Source organism: Trichoplusia ni, chromosome 28 (assembly GCF_003590095.1).
Source record: "Trichoplusia ni isolate ovarian cell line Hi5 chromosome 28, tn1, whole genome shotgun sequence".
Lineage (NCBI taxonomy): Eukaryota > Metazoa > Arthropoda > Insecta > Lepidoptera > Noctuidae > Trichoplusia > Trichoplusia ni.
In genome coordinates, this window is record NC_039505.1 from 1,960,260 (window position 1) to 1,980,219 (window position 19,960).

Genomic DNA, 19,960 nt, shown 5'->3' on the forward strand with positions numbered 1-19,960 from the left:
AATGTGGAACGTAAGATGAAAAGCAACAAAGAATTCGTCACCAGGTACGTTGAAAGAGTTCATCATCTTTTCGAAAACGATTTCGCCCAGGAACTCACTACGCCTAAGCCGTCCCCGAGAACGTGGTATCTTCCTCACTTCGGCGTAGATAATCCTAATAAAAAGAAGTTGCGGCTTGTGTTTGACGCTGCTGCCCGAAGCCATGGTGTTTGTCTCAACGATTTTTTGTTAAAGGGTCCAGATCTATTGATGTCTTTGTACGAATAACGTTACGTTTCAGGGAAAATAATATAGCCATATCAGCTGATATTAAAGATCAATTCCTTCGAGTGAAAATTATTCGTGAAGATCAAGATGCCCTGAGATTTGTATGGCTTGACAGTTCTGCTGATCCTGTAAAAACGTTTGTGATGACGTCACTCATCTTCGGCGCAAATTGTTCCCCTTTCATCGCACAGTTTATCAAGAATAAAAACGCGCTTAGATTTCAGTCAAGTAAGCCGGCCGCGGTTCATGCAATATGTAAACAACACTACGCCGACGACTATATAGATAGTATAGATAACGAACGGTCCGCTATTCAACTCGTTAATGATATTGTTTACATTCATAAGCAAGGTGGTTTTGAAATAAGGAATTGGACTAGTAATTACCCATCTGTTTTGTCTTGTTTACCTAAGGAAGCGCTTGGTAATTCAGCTGTGAAGTTCAGCATTGGTGAGGAAGATGAAGGTGAACGTACCCTTGGTCTGATTTGGTTTCCTACAGAAGATAGTTTAGGGTTTGACGTTTCTTTTAAAAGGATTCCTACCAACATCATTAATGGCTCGGCGAGACCCACGAAACGGGAAATGTTAAGGGTTGTTATGTCGATATTCGATGTTTATGGGTTCTTAGCACCTTTCACGATAAAAGCGGAGATAATGCTACAAAACACATGGCGATGTGACGTCAAGTGGGATGACGTCATACCTGATAACATTTTTACTAAATGGATCGAATGGTTAGGGATTTTGAAGAATATTGGTAGATTACGTTTGCCGCGTTATTATCAAAACTCCATTAGAAGAAATATGATGAAGGATGAGAATAGCGTTGCGATTTCACTGTCCCCACCGCCGCCGCCGCCGCCGCCGCTGCCTCCCCGGCTCGCGCCGCATGCGCCGCCCGCGCTGCCGTTGCCGTTCGCGTCGCCGAGTCCTGTGATGTCTGAGTCATTAATTGATAAGCGCTCGACTAGAAACGGTTATACAAAGTTTGTATAAGTTTGTATTACAAACTTACAGCTACATATATTCTGCGATGTTTCAACTCAAGCGATGTGTGCAGTAGCGTACTGGCGCTGGGAAGATAATGGTGTACGCACGGCATTTATATCAAGCAAGTGCAGAGTTGCGCTTTTGAAACACATGTCAGTGCCACGTTTGGAATTACAAGCTGCACTTCTCGCTGCTCGGCTGGCTGACACGATTAAAAAGGAACAAAATATGAAACCCTAAAAAAGATATTTTTGGTGCGACTCCAGCACTGTATTGCACTGGATTAGGAATGATGCACGCACTTATAAATCTTTTATTGCTCACCGATTAGGAGAGATCGATGAATTAACAACGATTAGTGAATGGCGCTACGTACAAACAAAGCTGAATGTCGCAGACGTCGCTACACGGGAAATGTGTGACTTTACTGTCTTTGAAAACGACTGGTTTTATGGACCTGCCTTCCTGCTCAGCGACGAGTCTTCATGGCCGAAGAATTTTGAAGCACCTGAAGTGAATAAAACGGAATTAGAATGCACTTTGTTACTTCATGCAACTATAGAAAACTTACCTGTTATTCCTGATCCGCTTAAATTTTCCTCCTGGTTGCGTCTAGTTAAATCTACATGTATTATATTATCATTCATTGATAAAAAACTTATGATGAGAGCTGAGAGACTATTAATCAGATACGCACAGGCGCAGAGCTTCAGTAACGATGTAGAAAGCCTGAAAAAGAAAAACATATTAGATAAAAAAAGTAGAATACTTCCCTTATCACCATTTCTCGATAAGTACGGCGTCCTGCGTGTCGGCGGTCGCATTGATGCTGTTCGTGATGTTCCCGTGGACGTGAAGCACCCTGTAATTCTCGATGGACGTCATCACATCTCTCGCTTATTAGTTTTTCACTTTCACAAACGAGCTGCTCATGGTAATCACGAAACAGTCGTGAATGAATTAAAGCAAAAGTATTGGATTTTGCACATTCGCCCAACTGTGAAACGAGTTGCTTCGGAATGTATGTTCTGTCGAGTACGAAAGGCACAACCTAGACCACCCAGAATGGGAGACCTGCCAGATGCAAAGGCTAGCTCATCATCAACGGGCATTCACATTCTGCGGACTCGATTTGTTCGGCCCAATGGACGTCAGTGTTGGGAGACGAAAAGAGAAAAGATATGCAGTTCTCTTCACATGCCTTACTGTGAGAGCCATACACATTGAACTCGTTTGTAGTTTGACATCAGACTCTCTGATAATGGCTCTCCGAAGAATGGCTTCAAGGCGTGGGTGGCCCTTGCACCTATATTCGGATAATGGAACGAATCTACGGGGCGCTGATAATGAACTGCGACAATCAGTACAAGGACTGAACCAAGACTTCTTGAAATCACAAGCAGTCAATTATGGCACTACGTGGACGTTTATTCCGCCTTCCAGTCCACACTGGGGTGGGGCGTGGGAACGCCTCATACGAACGGTGAAGGGTTCATTAAAAGTGGTTTTAAAAGAGCGTGCGCCTCGTGAAGAAGTATTATTTACCCTGCTGGCTGAAGTCGAACAACTGGTGAACGGTCGTCCATTCATGTTAGCGTGGAGCCAGGAACTGAAGAGGCGCTGACTCCGAACCACTTTCTTCTGGGATCTTCATCCAATCTGCCAGTGTAAGGGGAACACCATGACAGCGATCTATTTCTAAGAAAGCAATGGCGCATATCCCAACGGTTGGCAGATATGTATTGGTCGAGGTGGGTGAAGGAGATGTTACCCCAACTGATTCCCAGAGGAAAGTGGACCGAAGAGCAAAGGCCGCTTCAGGTTCATGATTTACTTGTGGTTGTAGACCCCAATGCTCCAAGAGGTATGTGGATGGAGGGCCGGATCGAAGCAGTGTATCCGGGACCAGACGAGCGTGTGAGGGTGGTCGATGTTCGCACCCGGACAGGGTTAATCACTCGTTCTGCGACTCGCGTCGCTCGTATTCCTATCGATTAGGAGTGCTTTGTTAGCACTCATCCACCTATGCCCCGAGTCAATCCGCCGCGCTGTCAATCCCCACTCGCCCCAACATCCAACTACCCGCGCATTAAGGTTAAAACCAATTCACTCCTTTTAATAATTCCATATTAAATAACTTTCTTTTTAATTTATATATCATCTTATTACATGTTAATTATTTATAAACAAATCAAAGAAACCTTACACTCGACCATCCTGATAACGTGTTTGTCCCCATACACGCCTCAGTTGAAAACCTTACACTCGGCACATTGATAAGTGGCAAAACTAATCACATTTCAACATCTCATGAGAACACAAAAGACAGAGAATAAAAATGAATACATACAATACATTATATATAAAAAAAAATGAAAAATATCTCAACTTTAACAAACTTAGAATACTTAGTATAAATAATTAAGTTCATAAATTAAATGTATGATACTTAAGCTTTTGTTGTAGAGATTAAAGTATAAATTAAATGTTAAATAAATTTATTAATTTATAAATATGTATATTTATACAGATATTTATTTATTTATTAATTTATAAATATATTTATTTATTTTACATGTATTGTAAACAGTTATTACATACGGTTACGAACTCGCTCGCTCACGAAGTCTCGTACCCATATCTCTAAGTTTGGCTAAGAAAGTCAGAAAGGTCAAGTCACGAACTCGCTCGCTCACGTAGTATCGTGATTTGACCTGAAAGACACAAAATAATTTGCAGAATATCATTCCAATCAACTCATATAATTCCATAGATCATCAGTAATCGCTTGCTTCATGTAGCAATTATTCTTACATGCTAACTAAACTGTATCTGTTCATCTACATCGGATGAGTTACTGTCATTTTACATGATATCAGCGTCGTCATTTTCCAACTCTAAAGAAGCTACATGTATCCATGGTTTCATTCGATCAGATGCCACCGTAGTTTTCCGCCTGTTCTTCATTCCCTCAAAGCCAGGTATTGGAGCTACTTTATATCGGTCATTACCCATTACTTTTATTACCCTAAAAGGACCTTCGTATGAGGGCAAAAGCTTAGTACTTTTACCATCATTCTGAAACGTAGTTTTTACTATTTTAACTTGCTCCCCATTTTTATAAATTCGAGCTGGTCTGCGTCCTTTGTCATAATATTGTTTGTTTTTCTTGCTCTCTATCTATTTTACTCTTAACTTCGTCACGTAAGGACGATAGATCACAAGATTTACTACTTAAATTCGCTACTTCATTTAATGCCGGGTTACTCTCACTGTTCATTATATAGTACCAAACATTACTTCGGCGGGAGTCCTGCCTATTGTCTTTTGCAAAGTGTTATTAAGTCCCCACTGAATTTTCCCGAGTTGCATATCCCAGTTCTTTTCATCATCCCTGAGGTTCTGTGCAGTTAGCGAGTCCAAGATGGTACGATTGTATCGTTCTACTTGACCATTCGAACTTGGGCTCGCCACCGCGTTCAATACATGCTTGATACCCCTTCCTAAACAGAATTTTCTGAACGCGTGGGAAGTAAAGCAACTACCACGATCGCTTATAATCCGGTCAGGGTTTGACCAAATAGTTTAATAATTAGTTCGTTTCTATGGATAAGCTTAATGAGTATGGCTATCTATACATGTACTTATATCTAATACAGTCCACTAAAAACTATGTTGAAGTTAGTTGCAAATATACCGTTGAGTTGACCACACGTTGTTTTCTTTAAAAATCACTGCACCACAAAAGTCAACCCTATCCATTAAACATTTTGGTCCATAATCGAACCGGACAACGTTAATGAGCATCGTGCCCGGCCGACCCGTGAGAACAAAAGAATATTACCTGAGTGCGATAAGGAGTCGTCCGGCGACACGTGTTTTGCTAATCGCTAATGTGCAAATCATTGAACAATTTTAAAACGAGAAACGAGTTATTTATGTGGAATTGAGTACTATAAACTGATACTAGTTAACAAGGTATGTGACTTGGTGCAAATATAAATAACTGGACATTGAGTGAGTGACAAACGAGTTTTAATATAAAGAAACTGTTACTAAACGTTGAACTTCTAACCAAATAGTGACTGAGCTGAGGGTTGTGTGCAGTGATAGCTAATTGAGCCTATTGTTACAACAATGGAGGCACTTTTTTCCATACAAGATGAGTTGTTAGTTAATTTAACGAAAGCGGAACGCAATTTCAAGAAAACTCCGAAGGATCGAATTAAAAGACAACACTTAAAAACGAGACTGGATATATTAGAACAGTTATTTAAAGATTTTAAAAACGGTCATCGGGAGATAGTTGCAAAAGCGAAACAGAAGACGGATACATACTTCACTCAAGAAAAATCTGAGACTTTTGAGGAGTTGTATGTCCAATACAAATCGAGTTTACTAGAAGCTTTGCAACAGTTTCTACCGCATCGTTCTGAATTACCTAAACCGGCAGTTTCCAACAGTGCGAATAATAATTGCAGTGATGTGAAATTATTTTTCTTTTTTTTTGTGGGTGGGTGTAAACTAGTGTACACATAATTTTTTTTGGAAATTCTTCAATATTTAAAATAAAATAGTTTGGACGCATTTTAATAAATAACATTAACAGTTTTGTGCTTTTTAAGTTACATTATATCAGTGCCACTGTTGGTATCACCCTACATGAAGTGATACTTAAAGACACCACCCACCAGTATACACTTGCACTACTACTACCGGAATCTTCAACGAAATGTCTCAGCTCAGTGGCATTCAGTCAGTCCAGCTCAGGCTTGAGGATACCTTCAACAAAAGAATGGCTGGAAGCACAACTTACCACCAGCGCAGCAAAAGACACTGTGGCCAAAGTGGCTGAGGAATTTCGAACATTTAGGGAGTTGATGTTTAACATGCTTAGTCTGCTGCGTCAGCAAATTCGCGAGTGTGCCCACCCAGTTGACTCCATTGAAACAAGGCACCGTAGGAAGGCTCTTCTTTTCTTGGAAGTGGAGGAAACTGAAGAACAGGACAATGTGGCTGTGATTAACAATATCCTTCACAAGAAGATGGCTCTGTCACCCTCAATAAATTCCTGCTACATAATTGGAGCCCGCGGGGAAGAGCATCACCGACCATTACTTGTGTGGTTCTCTAATGTTGCTGATAGGAATGCTGTTTGGAATGCAAAATCAAAACTGCGAGGGTCACCAGTAGCATTAAGAGAATTCCTTACGAAACCCAGGCAAGCAATCTTCGCCAAAGCACGGCAGCATTTCGGCATGCGAGCTTGTTGGACGCAAGATGGCACCATCGTAATTAAGGTCGCCGATGGAGATCGCCAAAAGGTCATTACTATGGCTGCGTTAGACACCCTGTTGGCGAGACACCCTAAAGGTGCCGGTCAAACATCATCCAGTCCTCGGAGTGGAGGCGTGAGCGCGGGCGCAGGGTTGTCTTCCAAGCGCAAAAACTAGCCGAACTTGCCAAATTCTTTCGTGTCGGTGTACGGCCTAGTGTGTGACGTAATCCTTCTTAACTTCCATTTAATTGTAAGTAAAGCTGCTTATTCTATCGTTCACTCACATTAATTTACGACAATTTTAAATACGGCGTACCCACATATTGTACTCACTAATGCTCACCATTTGGACCTTAGTGAATTAGAACAACTTAACGTAAGCTTGACGTCTGTTGATTGTCACAGACTGTCAAATATTCTGTCAAACTGACATTAGAGTATTTGATAAAACGTCTTTTTATAGTCCGGCATTTCGTTTATCTGTTGTTTTCTTGTTTATTGTTTCATAATGTATTTTTATTTATTTTTATGTGTCTGGTTACTGGTGGTTACTGGTGATGGGCTCCTTTTTCCGCACGTAGGCTCCAAGTCGGCCCATTGTGCGTCAGGTGGCTTTGGGAGGCTGTCAGTCCAGCCATCCCAACTCCCTCCAGAAGCGCAGAAGTCTCCTGGGACGTTCGCAGGCTTCTGTGACGGAGCTCGGTGAACCGAGGATCCCTGCCCGGCATTCCGCGACCCACGTGCACTCCAGGAGCACGTGTGCCGCTGATTCTTCATGTTGAAGACAGCCTCTACATAGTGGACTATCTGTAACATTGATGGTGAAAAGGTGTTTATTTAGTGGAATGTGCCCGGTCAGCGAGCCCACCACTATTCGTAAGTCGACTCGCTTTAGCCCAATCAGGCTGCGAGACAGTCTTGGTGAGCGGATAGGGACCGCTTCCCTTGACTGTCTGCAGCCGTTTACCGTGGCCCAGCGGTCGTTGTGGTTGTTAGTAGTCTGTCGCCTTAACCATGACCTGACTTGGCCTAAGGGGACAGGCAGATATGGCCGGGGGCCAAAAATCCGCGTGTCCGATCCCCTCCTCGCCAGCTGATCAGCAGCGTCGTTTCCTAGAGATCCGCTGTGGCCTTTTATCTATTGCAGGGTCACCGTGTTGCCCACAGCAATGCGCTCGAGAGCTTGGTGGCACTCTTGTATCAGCGACGACGTGATGATGTAGTTGTCCAGTGCCTTAAGAACCGCCATGCTGTCGGAGAGAATCCTGATGGCTTGGTCCTGGACCCCTCTCCTTTCTATAGCTCTGGCCGCCTGGGTGATGGCTACACACTCGCATTGGAAGATCGAGTTGTCTGCACCCAGAGGTATTGATATGTTGATGTTCAGGTCCATTGAGAATACTCCTGCGCCTGTGCTTGAGTCCGTCTTTGAGCCATCTGTGTAGACGCGTACCTCGTGTGTTCCCGAGGAATCTTGTTCGTTTTCTGTCGTTTGTATTGTGTATGCTTTGTTGAAGACATACACCCTAGGTATTCGGTCACATGGTGCATTCAGCATTGGTATGGACTCAAGGCTTTTGTGCCATATGTCACCATGACCTCTCGATTGTGCGCGCCACAGTCCCGAGTGTTTTAGTCTTGTAGCAGCTACCGCTGCCTCTTGTTGTATGAAGAGGTCCAGCGGCGGCAGTCCAAGCAGCACCTCCAGAGCCGCTGTTGGTGTTGTTCTCATACATCCCGTGACGGCGCAGCATGCTAGTCTCTGGAAGCTTTGTAGTTTGTCAATGGCGGTACTTAGTTTGGTTCTGGGCCACCATACTACCGCTCCATATGTGATGATTGGCCTGATTACGGCTGTGTACAACCATAGGGTAATCTTGGGTGAGAGGCCCCATTTTTTTCCCATTAGTCTTTTACATTGCCAGAAGGTGATACAGGCTTTGTTGAGTTTTTGTTCTACATGTTTGTTCCATAACAGTTTGTTGTCCAGGGTCACTCCCAGATATTTGACGTCACTGGTTAAACAAAGTTCGGTGTTAAATAGTTTTGGTAGTTTTAGTCTTGGTATTTTGCGTTTGTTTGTGAATAGTATGAGCTCCGTCTTAGTCGGATTCACGGAAAGCTCGTTTTTCGACCGTCCTTAGAGCAGAGCTCATAAGATTGCACAAAGTGCTCTCACAGGGTCCGCTGATTAGAATAGTGATGTCGTCTGCATATCCCACCGTAAAATGCCGTTGTGTGTTGAGCCTTGTGATGAGCTCATCAACCACCAGGTTCCACAGAAGCGGCGAAAGGACCCCCCCTTGAGGGCAGCCCCTCGCCACCATGGCTCTGGTTGCACCGTTTACGGTGAGTTGTATGGCCCTGTTCCTGAGCATGTCATCTATCCATCCGGCTACCGTTGGATCAATGCCATGTCGTACTAGAGCCATTGCAATGCTCGTGAAATTAGTTTTGTCAAAGGCTCCCTCTATGTCTATGAAAACTCCTAGGGTCGACTGCTTTGCTGATAAATCCCTTTCGATTGTGCTGACCACACTGTGTAGTGCAGATTCTGTTGCTTTGCCCGCGCTGTAGGCGTGTTGGTTGGGATGAAGCGCACGTTGTAGTAGCGCATTTGACCTAATGTCCCTATCGCAGAGCCTTTCCATCGTCTTCAAAAGGAAGGACGTCAGGCTTATTGGTCTATAGGACTTCGGTTGCGTGTAGTCACTCTTGCCAGGTTTCGGTATGAATACTACTTTCACTTCTCTCCACTTTTGCGGGGTGTACCGGAAGGCCAGACAGGCTCTGTAGATACCTACTAGATGTTCTATCAGCCCCTCGTCGCACCATTTAAGCAGGCCCGGGAATATCCCATCTAGGCCCGCTGTTTTGAAGGGGAGGAAGGTGTTGATGGCCCATCTGACTTTGTCCTCGTCGACGATTCTCTGGGCGGTGCTCCAGTCCGACGCCTGCGGCACGTGTGTCTCCGTTCCCAGCCATCCTTTTTCCGTGGTGATTATACATCCCGGGAAGTGGGTTTGGAGTAACAGTTCGCATGTTTCATCGTCGGTTCTGGTGTATTCCCCGTCAGGTTTTTTAAGGGACCCTATGTTACGCTCAGGTTCGCATGACAGGATCTTTTTGACCTTGACTGCTTGGTTGTTGCTTGATATATCTTCGCAGAAACGTCTCCAGGCTTCTGCCTTCCTGAGTCGGATTCGCCTCTTTAAAGTCGCTGGGCTTCCTTGTAGAGCTCCCAGTCCTCTTGGTATCTGGTGTTCATTGCTCTATTGAACAGTTGTCTTGTCCTGTGACGGAGTTTGTCTAGCTCAGGTCCCCACCATTGGTTCGCACCTCTCGGTTTGACCTGGGGTAGTGTTGAAGGACAGGCTTTCTCAAAGCAGTTATTCAAGAGATGCGTCACTTGTTCCACATGTTTCTCGATATCTGCAGTGGTGCCGTGGTGGATTTTGGCGTCTACCTCCCTCAGACCTTCCGCCGTTAGGCTTCTGAACTTGTTGCGGTTTGTCTTCCGGGGGTTTCGTCTTGGTTTTGCAGGAGCGATGGCCATTTCTAGCTGGTATCGAATCCACCTGTGGTCCGAACAGGTTAAATCCTCAGACACGTGCCAGTTTGACACGTGCTGAGATATCCGTTCAGTGGTTAGGGTGATGTCGATTATTGTTTGTGCTCTTGAGGTTACAAAGGTCCCCTTTGAGCCCCTGTTGAGGATATTAAGGTTAGTGGAAAAAAGATAGTTCATGAGTTCCTCACCTCTCGCGTTCGACTTATCCATGCCCCAGATGACGTGGTGCGCGTTGCAGTCCGCTGAGATGATGAGTTCCAAACCTTCCTCTTCGCACCGGGTGATTAGTGCGACCATCGAAGCCGTCGGTGTGTCCTCGTCGCCCGGCAGGTAGGCAGATGCTATTACGACACTCGGTAGGCTATTGGAAGGGTCTACTAGGAGCCTCACAGCCGTGAGATCCCTGGAACAGAACTCAGTCATGATTATTGCATTGTAGTGTTTTGGTACAAGTAGGCACGTACGTGGATTACTTACGGTGCTGTTGACGATCAGTTTGTGTCCTGTGTTAGTGAGACCACAGATCCTGCCCTTCCTAATCCACGGCTCTTGGCTATGGTCTCCGTAGAGCCCTCCAGCTGCCTGCACAACATGGCCGATGCAGTCCGGCTGTGCTGGAGGTTGGCCTGGATGGCTTTAACGGGGGTTGGTCGGGGAGCTGTCGAGTCCATCGCTACCCAGCAGCATCTCCTCCCTCGCCTCGTTTTCTATGCGTCTCCACCAGTCGACGGCCTCCGGGGTGGATTCCCGGGGTCGGGCTGGCGGGTCTGCGGACATCTCCCGATCCACGGATGGACCCGGGTGTCGCAGGACGCTGGTGGCCGCTTTTTTTGGAGCTCCTGTGGCCTCGCTGGAGGCGAGGTTAAGGGGCTCGTTGCTCGTCGCGTTGGTGACGGGCGCCTTCTCCCCCTTGGCGTCATCCGTGTCCCGGTCGTCTATGAACTTCACATAGACTGACCCCAGCTTGTAGCGCAGGCGCCGCTCCTTTTGCTTCAGGATCTCGGCCTCCTGCGTGGGTATCCCCAGCAGTAGTCTGATCCCGTCGCATCCGGGCGTACGCTGCGCGCTATATAGACACCAGCTGTTGATATCGTAGGTGTCGGCGTTCGTCTTATGCAGACGGATGCGGAGGCGGTCTACGTCGCCGTCCGTGAAGTCGGGGACGTAGATCGCCCCCCTGATGCGTTGGGGGATATCTTTCTGCCGGCATACTACCAGCTTGGTGCCGGGCAGCGGCGAAGACATCCTGCTTGCGGTGCGACGCAACCAGTCCAGGGCAAACTCATCCTCGCACCACATCTTAATGACGCCGTCGCTGAGGAAGGTTCTTCCTCTGAACGCTGGTGTCCGCACCGTGGGGTCGCTAGAGAAGACAGTCGCGTCATACTCCTCCATGATTTTCTCCTGGATGAGCTGGTACTGCTCCTCTGTGATAGCGCGATGGGGGTCATACCGCACGGCCACGCAGAGGTCGTTAGATCTCAGCGCGTCGGCGTAGTTGACCGCCCCTGGTCCTATGGACGATCGGTTGAATTTGGCGCGCTTATCTTTCTCTCGCGGCGTCAGGGAGTCGTCGGGCCTAGCCCTCTTACCCCCGTTCGCCGGTCGAGATTCCAGCGCGGCCTCCTCCAGTCTCACCCATCTTGGTCTGCCCCCGCGTTTTCCACGCGGGGTTGTTCTTGCTACGCCAGGCTCTCCGGGGCGGCCGCAAGAAGCCCCCACGCCTTTCGCGTCACCTGCAGCAAAATTTAATCCCGCGCTGGCAGCGGAACTGGGTCCCGCGCCTTGGTTCGGCTCAGACGCCGGGGCGGCTTTGGCCATCGCTGACCTCGCCGGGGCCATTGGTCGGGGGACCACTGGCTGTGCCCTCCCCGCGACCGCCTCCTCAAGCCGGCGCAGCCGCTCAGCGCGCGCTCTTCGTCTGCGCTGGCCTCTCGAGAGTTTCTCGAGGTCTTCCCTTCTGGAGGTACTCGGCGCCTGTGTGGTCTGCCTGGCCAGCGTGTCCTTCTTAGATCTGCTCTTCCTCTCGAACACCTGCCACAGTGCTTCCGCAGGACGGTTGCAGGGCGGCATGGCAGCTCTGAGGTTGGACAGATCCAACGGGTCATTGTTCGCCTGCGCGCACAGGAGCGCAGCAGGCTGTCGGTTCTGTTGCTGTTGGAGGTTGTTGGAGGGATGTTCACTGGTTGGTGTCACATCCCTCACCGGCGCGTGAGTCGCTGCCGGCATGTTTTTTACGTTGTCCCTTTTGCAATCCATGGGATCTTTAGATTGAGTTCATCCTCGTAGCTTCCCACCCTCCTTGGAGCCCGCAAAAGGGGGCGCTGAGCACCGAGCGTACCCAGACGCCAGGATTACTACGAGGATATAGGTCCCCTCCCATGCAGCAGACGGCGCAGTCCCCCGTCGAGATCGCGGCCGCGATTACCTTCGGGTGGAGGGTAAGAACCACCCAAAGTCGCTAACCTACCATCGCGACGGAACCGCTCGCCTCCACATGTTCAGGAACCTCGCCTGGCAGCCCTCTGACGGGTTGCCGCAGCCGATTGACCTGGGGTGGCTAGACCCAGGCCTCCCGTTTTAGCAGAAGTCCAGACCGAAGAGGTGTGTTGCTTCCGGACGACGTCTGACCCGGCCGTCCTTCAGCTCAACCTCCAGGCTTCCTTCGTCCTGCCTTACGGGTCTCCACGCACGGCACAAACACGCGGGAGGATGTTTACCTTACCCGACATCACGGAATGTTGTGATGAGCGGGCCCGCGCCAACATATCCTCGTATGAGACGCGGTTCAGGTGGGGGGGTTTGTGTGTGGGTGTAGAATAAACTTACATAGACTGTTTACACATATACGTAATAGGTAATATATATATTCCTTATAAGAGATGCATTACATAAACCTATATATGGTGCGTCCCATTGTGTCAGTCAGCCATTATAAGTAATGACCGAGTGCCCCAAAGGGACGCGGGCCCTCCTCTTTTATCCGGGCTTGGGACCGGCACCCCAGCCCCCTATGCGCAAACACAAAGGTGAGCTGTGGAGACAGTCCCCAGTGTGCAAGCACAAAGGGGCTGCGGAGGCAGAGTTCGACAATGTGGCTGTGATTAACAATATCCTTCACAAGAAGATGGCTCTGTCACCCTCAATAAATTCCTGCTACATAATTGGAGCCCGCGGGGAAGAGCATCACCGACCATTACTTGTGTGGTTCTCTAATGTTGCTGATAGGAATGCTGTTTGGAATGCAAAATCAAAACTGCGAGGGTCACCAGTAGCATTAAGAGAATTCCTTACGAAACCCAGGCAAGCAATCTTCGCCAAAGCACGGCAGCATTTCGGCATGCGAGCTTGTTGGACGCAAGATGGCACCATCGTAATTAAGGTCGCCGATGGAGATCGCCAAAAGGTCATTACTATGGCTGCGTTAGACACCCTGTTGGCGAGACACCCTAAAGGTGCCGGTCAAACATCATCCAGTCCTCGGAGTGGAGGCGTGAGCGCGGGCGCAGGGTTGTCTTCCAAGCGCAAAAACTAGCCGAACTTGCCAAATTCTTTCGTGTCGGTGTACGGCCTAGTGTGTGACGTAATCCTTCTTAACTTCCATTTAATTGTAAGTAAAGCTGCTTATTCTATCGTTCACTCACATTAATTTACGACAATTTTAAATACGGCGTACCCACATATTGTACTCACTAATGCTCACCATTTGGACCTTAGTGAATTAGACCAACTTAACGTAAGCTTGACGTCTGTTGATTGTCACAGACTGTCAAATATTCTGTCAAACTGACATTAGAGTATTTGATAAAATGTCTTTTTATAGTCCGGCATTTCGTTTATCTGTTGTTTTCTTGTTTATTGTTTCATAATGTATTTTTATTTATTTTTATGTGTCCTCGTTCTATCAATATGTGTGTTAGCTGGCGGGTGGTGCTCAGAGACGTAAAGTTTGTGACTGTTTTTTTAATTCTTTTCCTATTTTATAGATTTTTTTTCCCTTTAAATATCATTATTTTTAGTTTATATATACATATTATTTTTATTTATTTTATTTTTTTCTTTAAAATTTTACATGTCGTCCGGTGATGATTCATTTTATTCTGCCAGTTCCTCGTTTTATGAAAGCTCTTCTACTTTTTCGGAGACTTTAGGAGAGACGTTGCGAAATACTTTCATAGGCCAACCACAACAACAAATTATTAATGTCTGCCATATTAATGCGCAGAGTGTGCCAAGCCATTACAGTAACCTCGTTGACACTTTTTCAAACTCTGGCGTTCATGCCGTCCTGATAACCTCATCTTCTTTCAACTACTTACCCTTTTCCTAGCTTCGTTCTCATTAGGAATGATCGGGTTGAGAAGAGGGGCGGTGGTGTCGCTATCTACCTACATAGTTTCCTTTTAAGATTCTCGCCACCTCACCGGGCTCCTCTGCTTCTTCCGAATTTCTCTTTCTTGAGGTTTTTGTCAAAGGGGCCAAGCTTATCCAAGCCAAGGTGTAGTTTACTGTCCTCTGTCGACTATTTCTCCAGCATCGAACCGGTGCTGGAATCTATAGGGTCCGAGTATTCACATGTTATCGTCATGGGCGATTTTAACACAGACCTCCTTTCCGAACAATCCCTTCGCTCCCGTAAACTCCTCGAAATTATAAGGTCCTCAAGTCTTCATGTTCTTCCCCTTCAAGCCACTCACCACAACATTGACGGACATGATACCTGGCTTGACCTTATCCTTTCTGCGAGTCCTTCCTTGGTCTCAGCCTCCGGACAACATCCTGCCCCTGGTTTTTCCCACCACGACCTCATCTTCCTCTCGTACATCCTTAAACCCCCTAAACCCCGTCCTAGGGTACTGCACTTGCGTTCTTTTGGCCGTATGGATGTGGAGAAATTGCATAGGGATGCTTCTCATCTAAAATGGGACGACTTGTATAGTGCACCTAACATCGATACTAAAGTCAACATTTTTTGCAGGCTAATTAAGGACTTGTACGACATACATGCCCCGGTCCACAAAGTTAAAATCAACCGTCTGCCTGCTCCTTGGATGACCAGGGGATAGGATAGGTTGGGGGACGGGATGGGTTGTTTCGCAGGTTTAGGAGGGAGCGTTGTACAAATAACTGGCGCCTATTTAAAGCTGCAAGGAATAAGTGTAACCAGGTGATACGTAACGCCAAACGCCAGCACATTCTCAACAATTTATCTTCCTCCTCCCCTGTCGATGTCTGGAAGTTCCTCGGTTCTTTGGGCATTGGCAGGATGAGGAACCTGGACAATCATGAACTGATTGTCCTCTTGGCTTGGATGACATAAATGCACATTTCTCCACCACTTACCCTATAGACCAACAAGCCATGAGTAGTACTTTAACATATATGCCCAAGAGCACTAAAACGACCCAAGGGTACACGTTGGGTACTAAAGCGCCCTAAATAAAAACTGTCAATAATTATTGGAGTTTAACGCCATCTATGAGTTATTTGAAGACTTACGTAAGTTGTAAACAGGGTACTTATACCATACTAAAACAATCACAGTTGAAAAGTTAGCATGCAAGTTGCGACACGTTTTTTTCGACCAAAATTGTGAACCTTTTGTGACAAAAATGTAAGTATTTATTTATTTGCTTGAACTGTTGCATGTATTGTTGATAAATTAGTAAAATGAATATATTTAGCATATGAGTAACTAATAAAATCTATTCAGGACTATTCATTTTTGTTGATATTGAAACAAAAATTTGTTAGGGTCGAAATTGACCCTCTGGGCAAATATGATCTCTGAATCATATTTGCCCAGAGGGTCAATTTCTCAGGTCACGACTCGTACTCTCAACTAACGAAATTGCTGATATCTTGGAGAATTTGGCCGATGATGATGATTTTTCTGGCGTTGACATATACTTGGACCCGCCTTGTGGAGGTGCTATATCTGACGGTGACTCAGGGGACGAAGACTGCAATGATATTGCAAGTTTTAACCGCTATCAGCTTCTTGCCCCGGCTGAGATGATTATACAACACACGCAAGGCAATGAAGAATCCATAATCAACGTTACAGAAAACATAGACGTTGAGCAGCCTGCGATTGAGGTACCTTTGGAAGTTTGGATGTCAATCCAGTCGCTCCCTCCACTAGTCGCAGTTACTCATCGAGGCGACAACGTGCTGCTCAACCTCATCCAAGAAAATGGATCAAACAAGACCTACGTCAGTCAGAAGTTGAGTGGTCAGCACCGCCACTACGATCAGTAACAACTCTATCGGCTGAAAGTGAACCTATAGAGTTTTTTGAGCTTTTTTTCGACCTGGAGGTGATTAGACACATTGTGCGGCATTCAGTAATGTATGCCTTCAGCAAAGACCCTAACACGACCTTCACTCTATCGGCTGAGGAGATTTACTGTTTTATAGGTATACTTGTTCTCACTGGCTACGCCCAAATCAATCAATCAAAAAGTTTTTATTTCAAATAGGCCGTATCTCAGGCACTTTTAAAACGTTATATTACTGACTCTAGTTGCACGGTTCCAAAGTGTCATTCTTATGGAGAAGAACCGGCAAGAAACTCCATAAGTTACTCTTTTCAAAATAAATTTTTACAGTAGCATTTTACATTAAAATGAATGTCTGTAAAAACAGCGTAAATTAGCAAAACAAGTATCAAATAGCAAAATGATTATGATTTTCTATAAAAACTGACCTCCAGAGGAGAAAAAATAAAAAAATAAAATAACGTTACAATGAAGTAAGTTTTGCTGAGGTTTACACTATTGATACATATACAAAGCATATTTCACAAAAAAAAGGAAAACAATAATAATTTAATGATAATTTTACATAATCCAAATATGTAGTCCTAATCAAATCCTTAACAGGAATGTCAAGGCATGTCATAGCTTCTATGAATAGAGCTGAGGCTAAACTAATAGTAGATAACAAGGAAAATAAGATAATGATCTAGTAGACCGCCAGGGAGACCACATGTACAGCGATAATACTAAGTCCACGCGTGCTTATCATTTATATAATCACTAATTCCATAGTACGCTTTCTTTACCAGCATAGATTTAACGGTATTTTTAAACTTGTTTAAACTTGCCCCACTGCCTAGACGGCGAATGTACTGGGAATTGAACGAAGACACGCATAACGTTCTTGTCAGTAAATCCATGCGGCGTAATCGTTTTGAGGAGATTTTTCGGTATCTTCATGTAGCCGATAACAACAATCTACCCTCAGGTGATAAAATGGCAAAAGTACGCCCTTTATTTAACATGATGAACGAAAAGTTTTTGATATATGCTCCGATTGAAAAAAAACATTAGTATGGGTGAGTCTATGATTATGTATTTTGGTCGTCACGGATGCAAGCAGCATATACACGGCAAACCAATACGATTTGGTTTCAAGGCATGGGTGGCAGCTACACGTCTGGGTTACTGCATACAAGCAGACCTCTATGAAGGACGATCTGAAGTACGCGAAACTGGACTTGGCGAGCACGTAGTCACAAAACTAACACAGGCTGTGCAGAATGTATACCCTGACTGTGCGTTTTCGGTATTTTGCGATAACTTTTTCACGTCGCCCTCGCTGCTGAGTAGCCTACAAACTAAGAATGTGAAAATCACTGGAACCGTTCGGCAGAATAGAGTGGACAAATGTCCACTTCTGGATGTCAAATCATTCAAAAAAAAAGCCAGAGGGTTTTACGATTATCGATTTGATCAGAATGACAGCATTTGTGCCGTGCGCTGGAACGATAATAATGTGGTGACGCTGTTATCAAATGAGTTTGGCGTCCAGCCTATTCAAAAAGCGAAGAGATATTCAGCAGCTGTAAAAAGAAGAATAGAAATTGATCAGCCAAATGTGGTCGCCCAATACAACAGATTTATGGGCGGAGTGGATAGGTTAGACGCCAACATTGGTGTGTATCGCATTGCCATAAGAGGGAAAAAATGGTATACGTCTCTACTGACGTGGCTAATTGACGTAACAGTCAATAACTCCGCTTTGATGGCCAGATCACACGGAGCCAACATCGATACGCTGGAGTTTAGACGCTCGATTGCAAGAACATTGCTATTGAAGTATGGGACTGCGAGAGTTCATCCTGGAGTCCCTTTGAAAGTGACATCGAACGTGCCGTTATCCGTGCGTAGACATGCAGCTAACCATATGATCATGGTTTCGCAGACCCGAAGAAGATGTGCATTCTGCAAAAATAAAACTGTAAAAATGTGCCGATCGTGTGGAGTCAATCTCCATGACAAGTGCTTTGAGAAATTCCATGCCTAATATTACCCTAATGACCTGATTGATATTTTTGTCTGTAAGTACTAGATGCCAAATAATAACGTTCCTACTTTGTTGATTTGTTCTTTTAGTCTTATAGTAATAATAATAAAAGCTCTTATTATACTACAAATTTTGTTTTATTTTACCTTTATATTTATCACATTGCTAGACCATATTTGCCCAAGGGGTCGATATCGACCCACTGAAAAAAAGGTACTTCCAGTTACTGAACCTGAAAATAACTAATTTTCAGTTAAATAACTACCATTAGGGACAACAATATCCAAAATTCATAAACATCGGAGATCTAAATCTTTCTGGGCATATATGGGTTAAGACAACTGTCTGCATTAACCCGGCCTAACATTCAAGCTTTTTCATTTTCACCAGTAGCCGAAGATGACGTCAAAAGGATTATCCTCTCCATCAAATCCAACGCTGTAGGGGCTGACGCCATCAGCCGTCGCATGATCACTCCCATCCTAGAATCCGATCTCCCATATTATAAATTTTTCCCTCTGGTCTGGTCAAGTTCCAGAACAATGGCGTATGGCGTACGTCATTCCTTTACCAAAAGTCCCCAATCCTACCCTGCCTAGTCATTTTCGTCTTATTTCCATACTCCCATTCCTGTCCAAAGTGTTGGAAGCTTGTGTCCATAAGCAACTGTACCAGCACATCTCGCGATACCATCTTTTAAACCCGCTCCAGTCTGGTTTTAGGCCTGGTCACAGCACAACGTCCGCTCTTCTTAAAGTTACTTACGATATTAGGGCGGGCATGGAGGATACTAAGGCTACTGTCGCGGTAGTGGTTGATTTCTCGAACGTCTTTAATACCGTGAGTTATGATATTCTCCTCTCTATCCTAGACACCCTAATGATGTCATCTGAGGCTCTGATCTGGTTTTCTTCATATCTTCGGGGTCGCCGGCAATCGGTTCGCGTCGGTGAATCTTCGTCGAATTGGTGCGAGCTGAATTCCGGTGTTCCCCAAGGCGGCATAATTTCTCGTTTACTTTTTTCTATTTTCATTAATCTCATAACTCAAGGTCTTCAGTGTTCGTATCACCTATATGCTGACGACTTGCAGCTTTACGTGCTGGCCAGTGTGGGGGACATTTCCAGGATTATAGACTTGATCAACGAAGACCTTGATCACGTCCGGGACTGGTCTGAGAGGTTTGGTCTGGTGGTGAACCCCTCTAAGTGCCAATCGATTATTGGAGGAGTTAGCCATTCCCCCCATCGTATTCAATGGCTCAATTATAAGGGTCAGCCAAACTGTCAAAAATCTTGGCCTGCTCATGGACTCATCACTGAGTTGGCAAGCTCAGGTCACTAGTGTGTCCCAGAGAGTCACTGGCACGCTACGAAATCTTTAACGCCTAAAGAACTTTCTCCCATCCAAAACGAAACTGGTGCTTGTGCAAACCCTAATTTTTCCAATCCTTGACTATGTGCTGACGTGTGCTACTTAGACCTGAATGCAGATCTCCTAAATAAACTAGATAGACTTCTGAATAACTGCATTCGATTTATT

At 45.4% G+C, this 19,960-nt stretch overlaps 2 protein-coding genes across 2 annotated transcripts; one reads left to right on the forward strand and one right to left on the reverse strand.

Annotated features, from left to right (window-relative positions):
* Window positions 1–10,731: 10,731 nt before the first annotated feature.
* Window positions 10,732–13,679, reverse strand: LOC113506067. The gene has a single exon (XM_026888926.1). It carries the CDS (start codon window positions 12,365–12,367, stop codon window positions 10,745–10,747), a length of 1,623 nt encoding a protein of 540 aa, XP_026744727.1. The 5' UTR covers window positions 12,368–13,679; the 3' UTR covers window positions 10,732–10,744.
* Window positions 13,680–17,461: 3,782 nt separating this feature from the next.
* On the forward strand, window positions 17,462–18,418 carry LOC113506015 (piggyBac transposable element-derived protein 3-like). The gene has a single exon (XM_026888877.1). It carries the CDS (start codon window positions 17,462–17,464, stop codon window positions 18,416–18,418), a length of 957 nt encoding a protein of 318 aa, XP_026744678.1.
* Window positions 18,419–19,960: the final 1,542 nt, after the last annotated feature.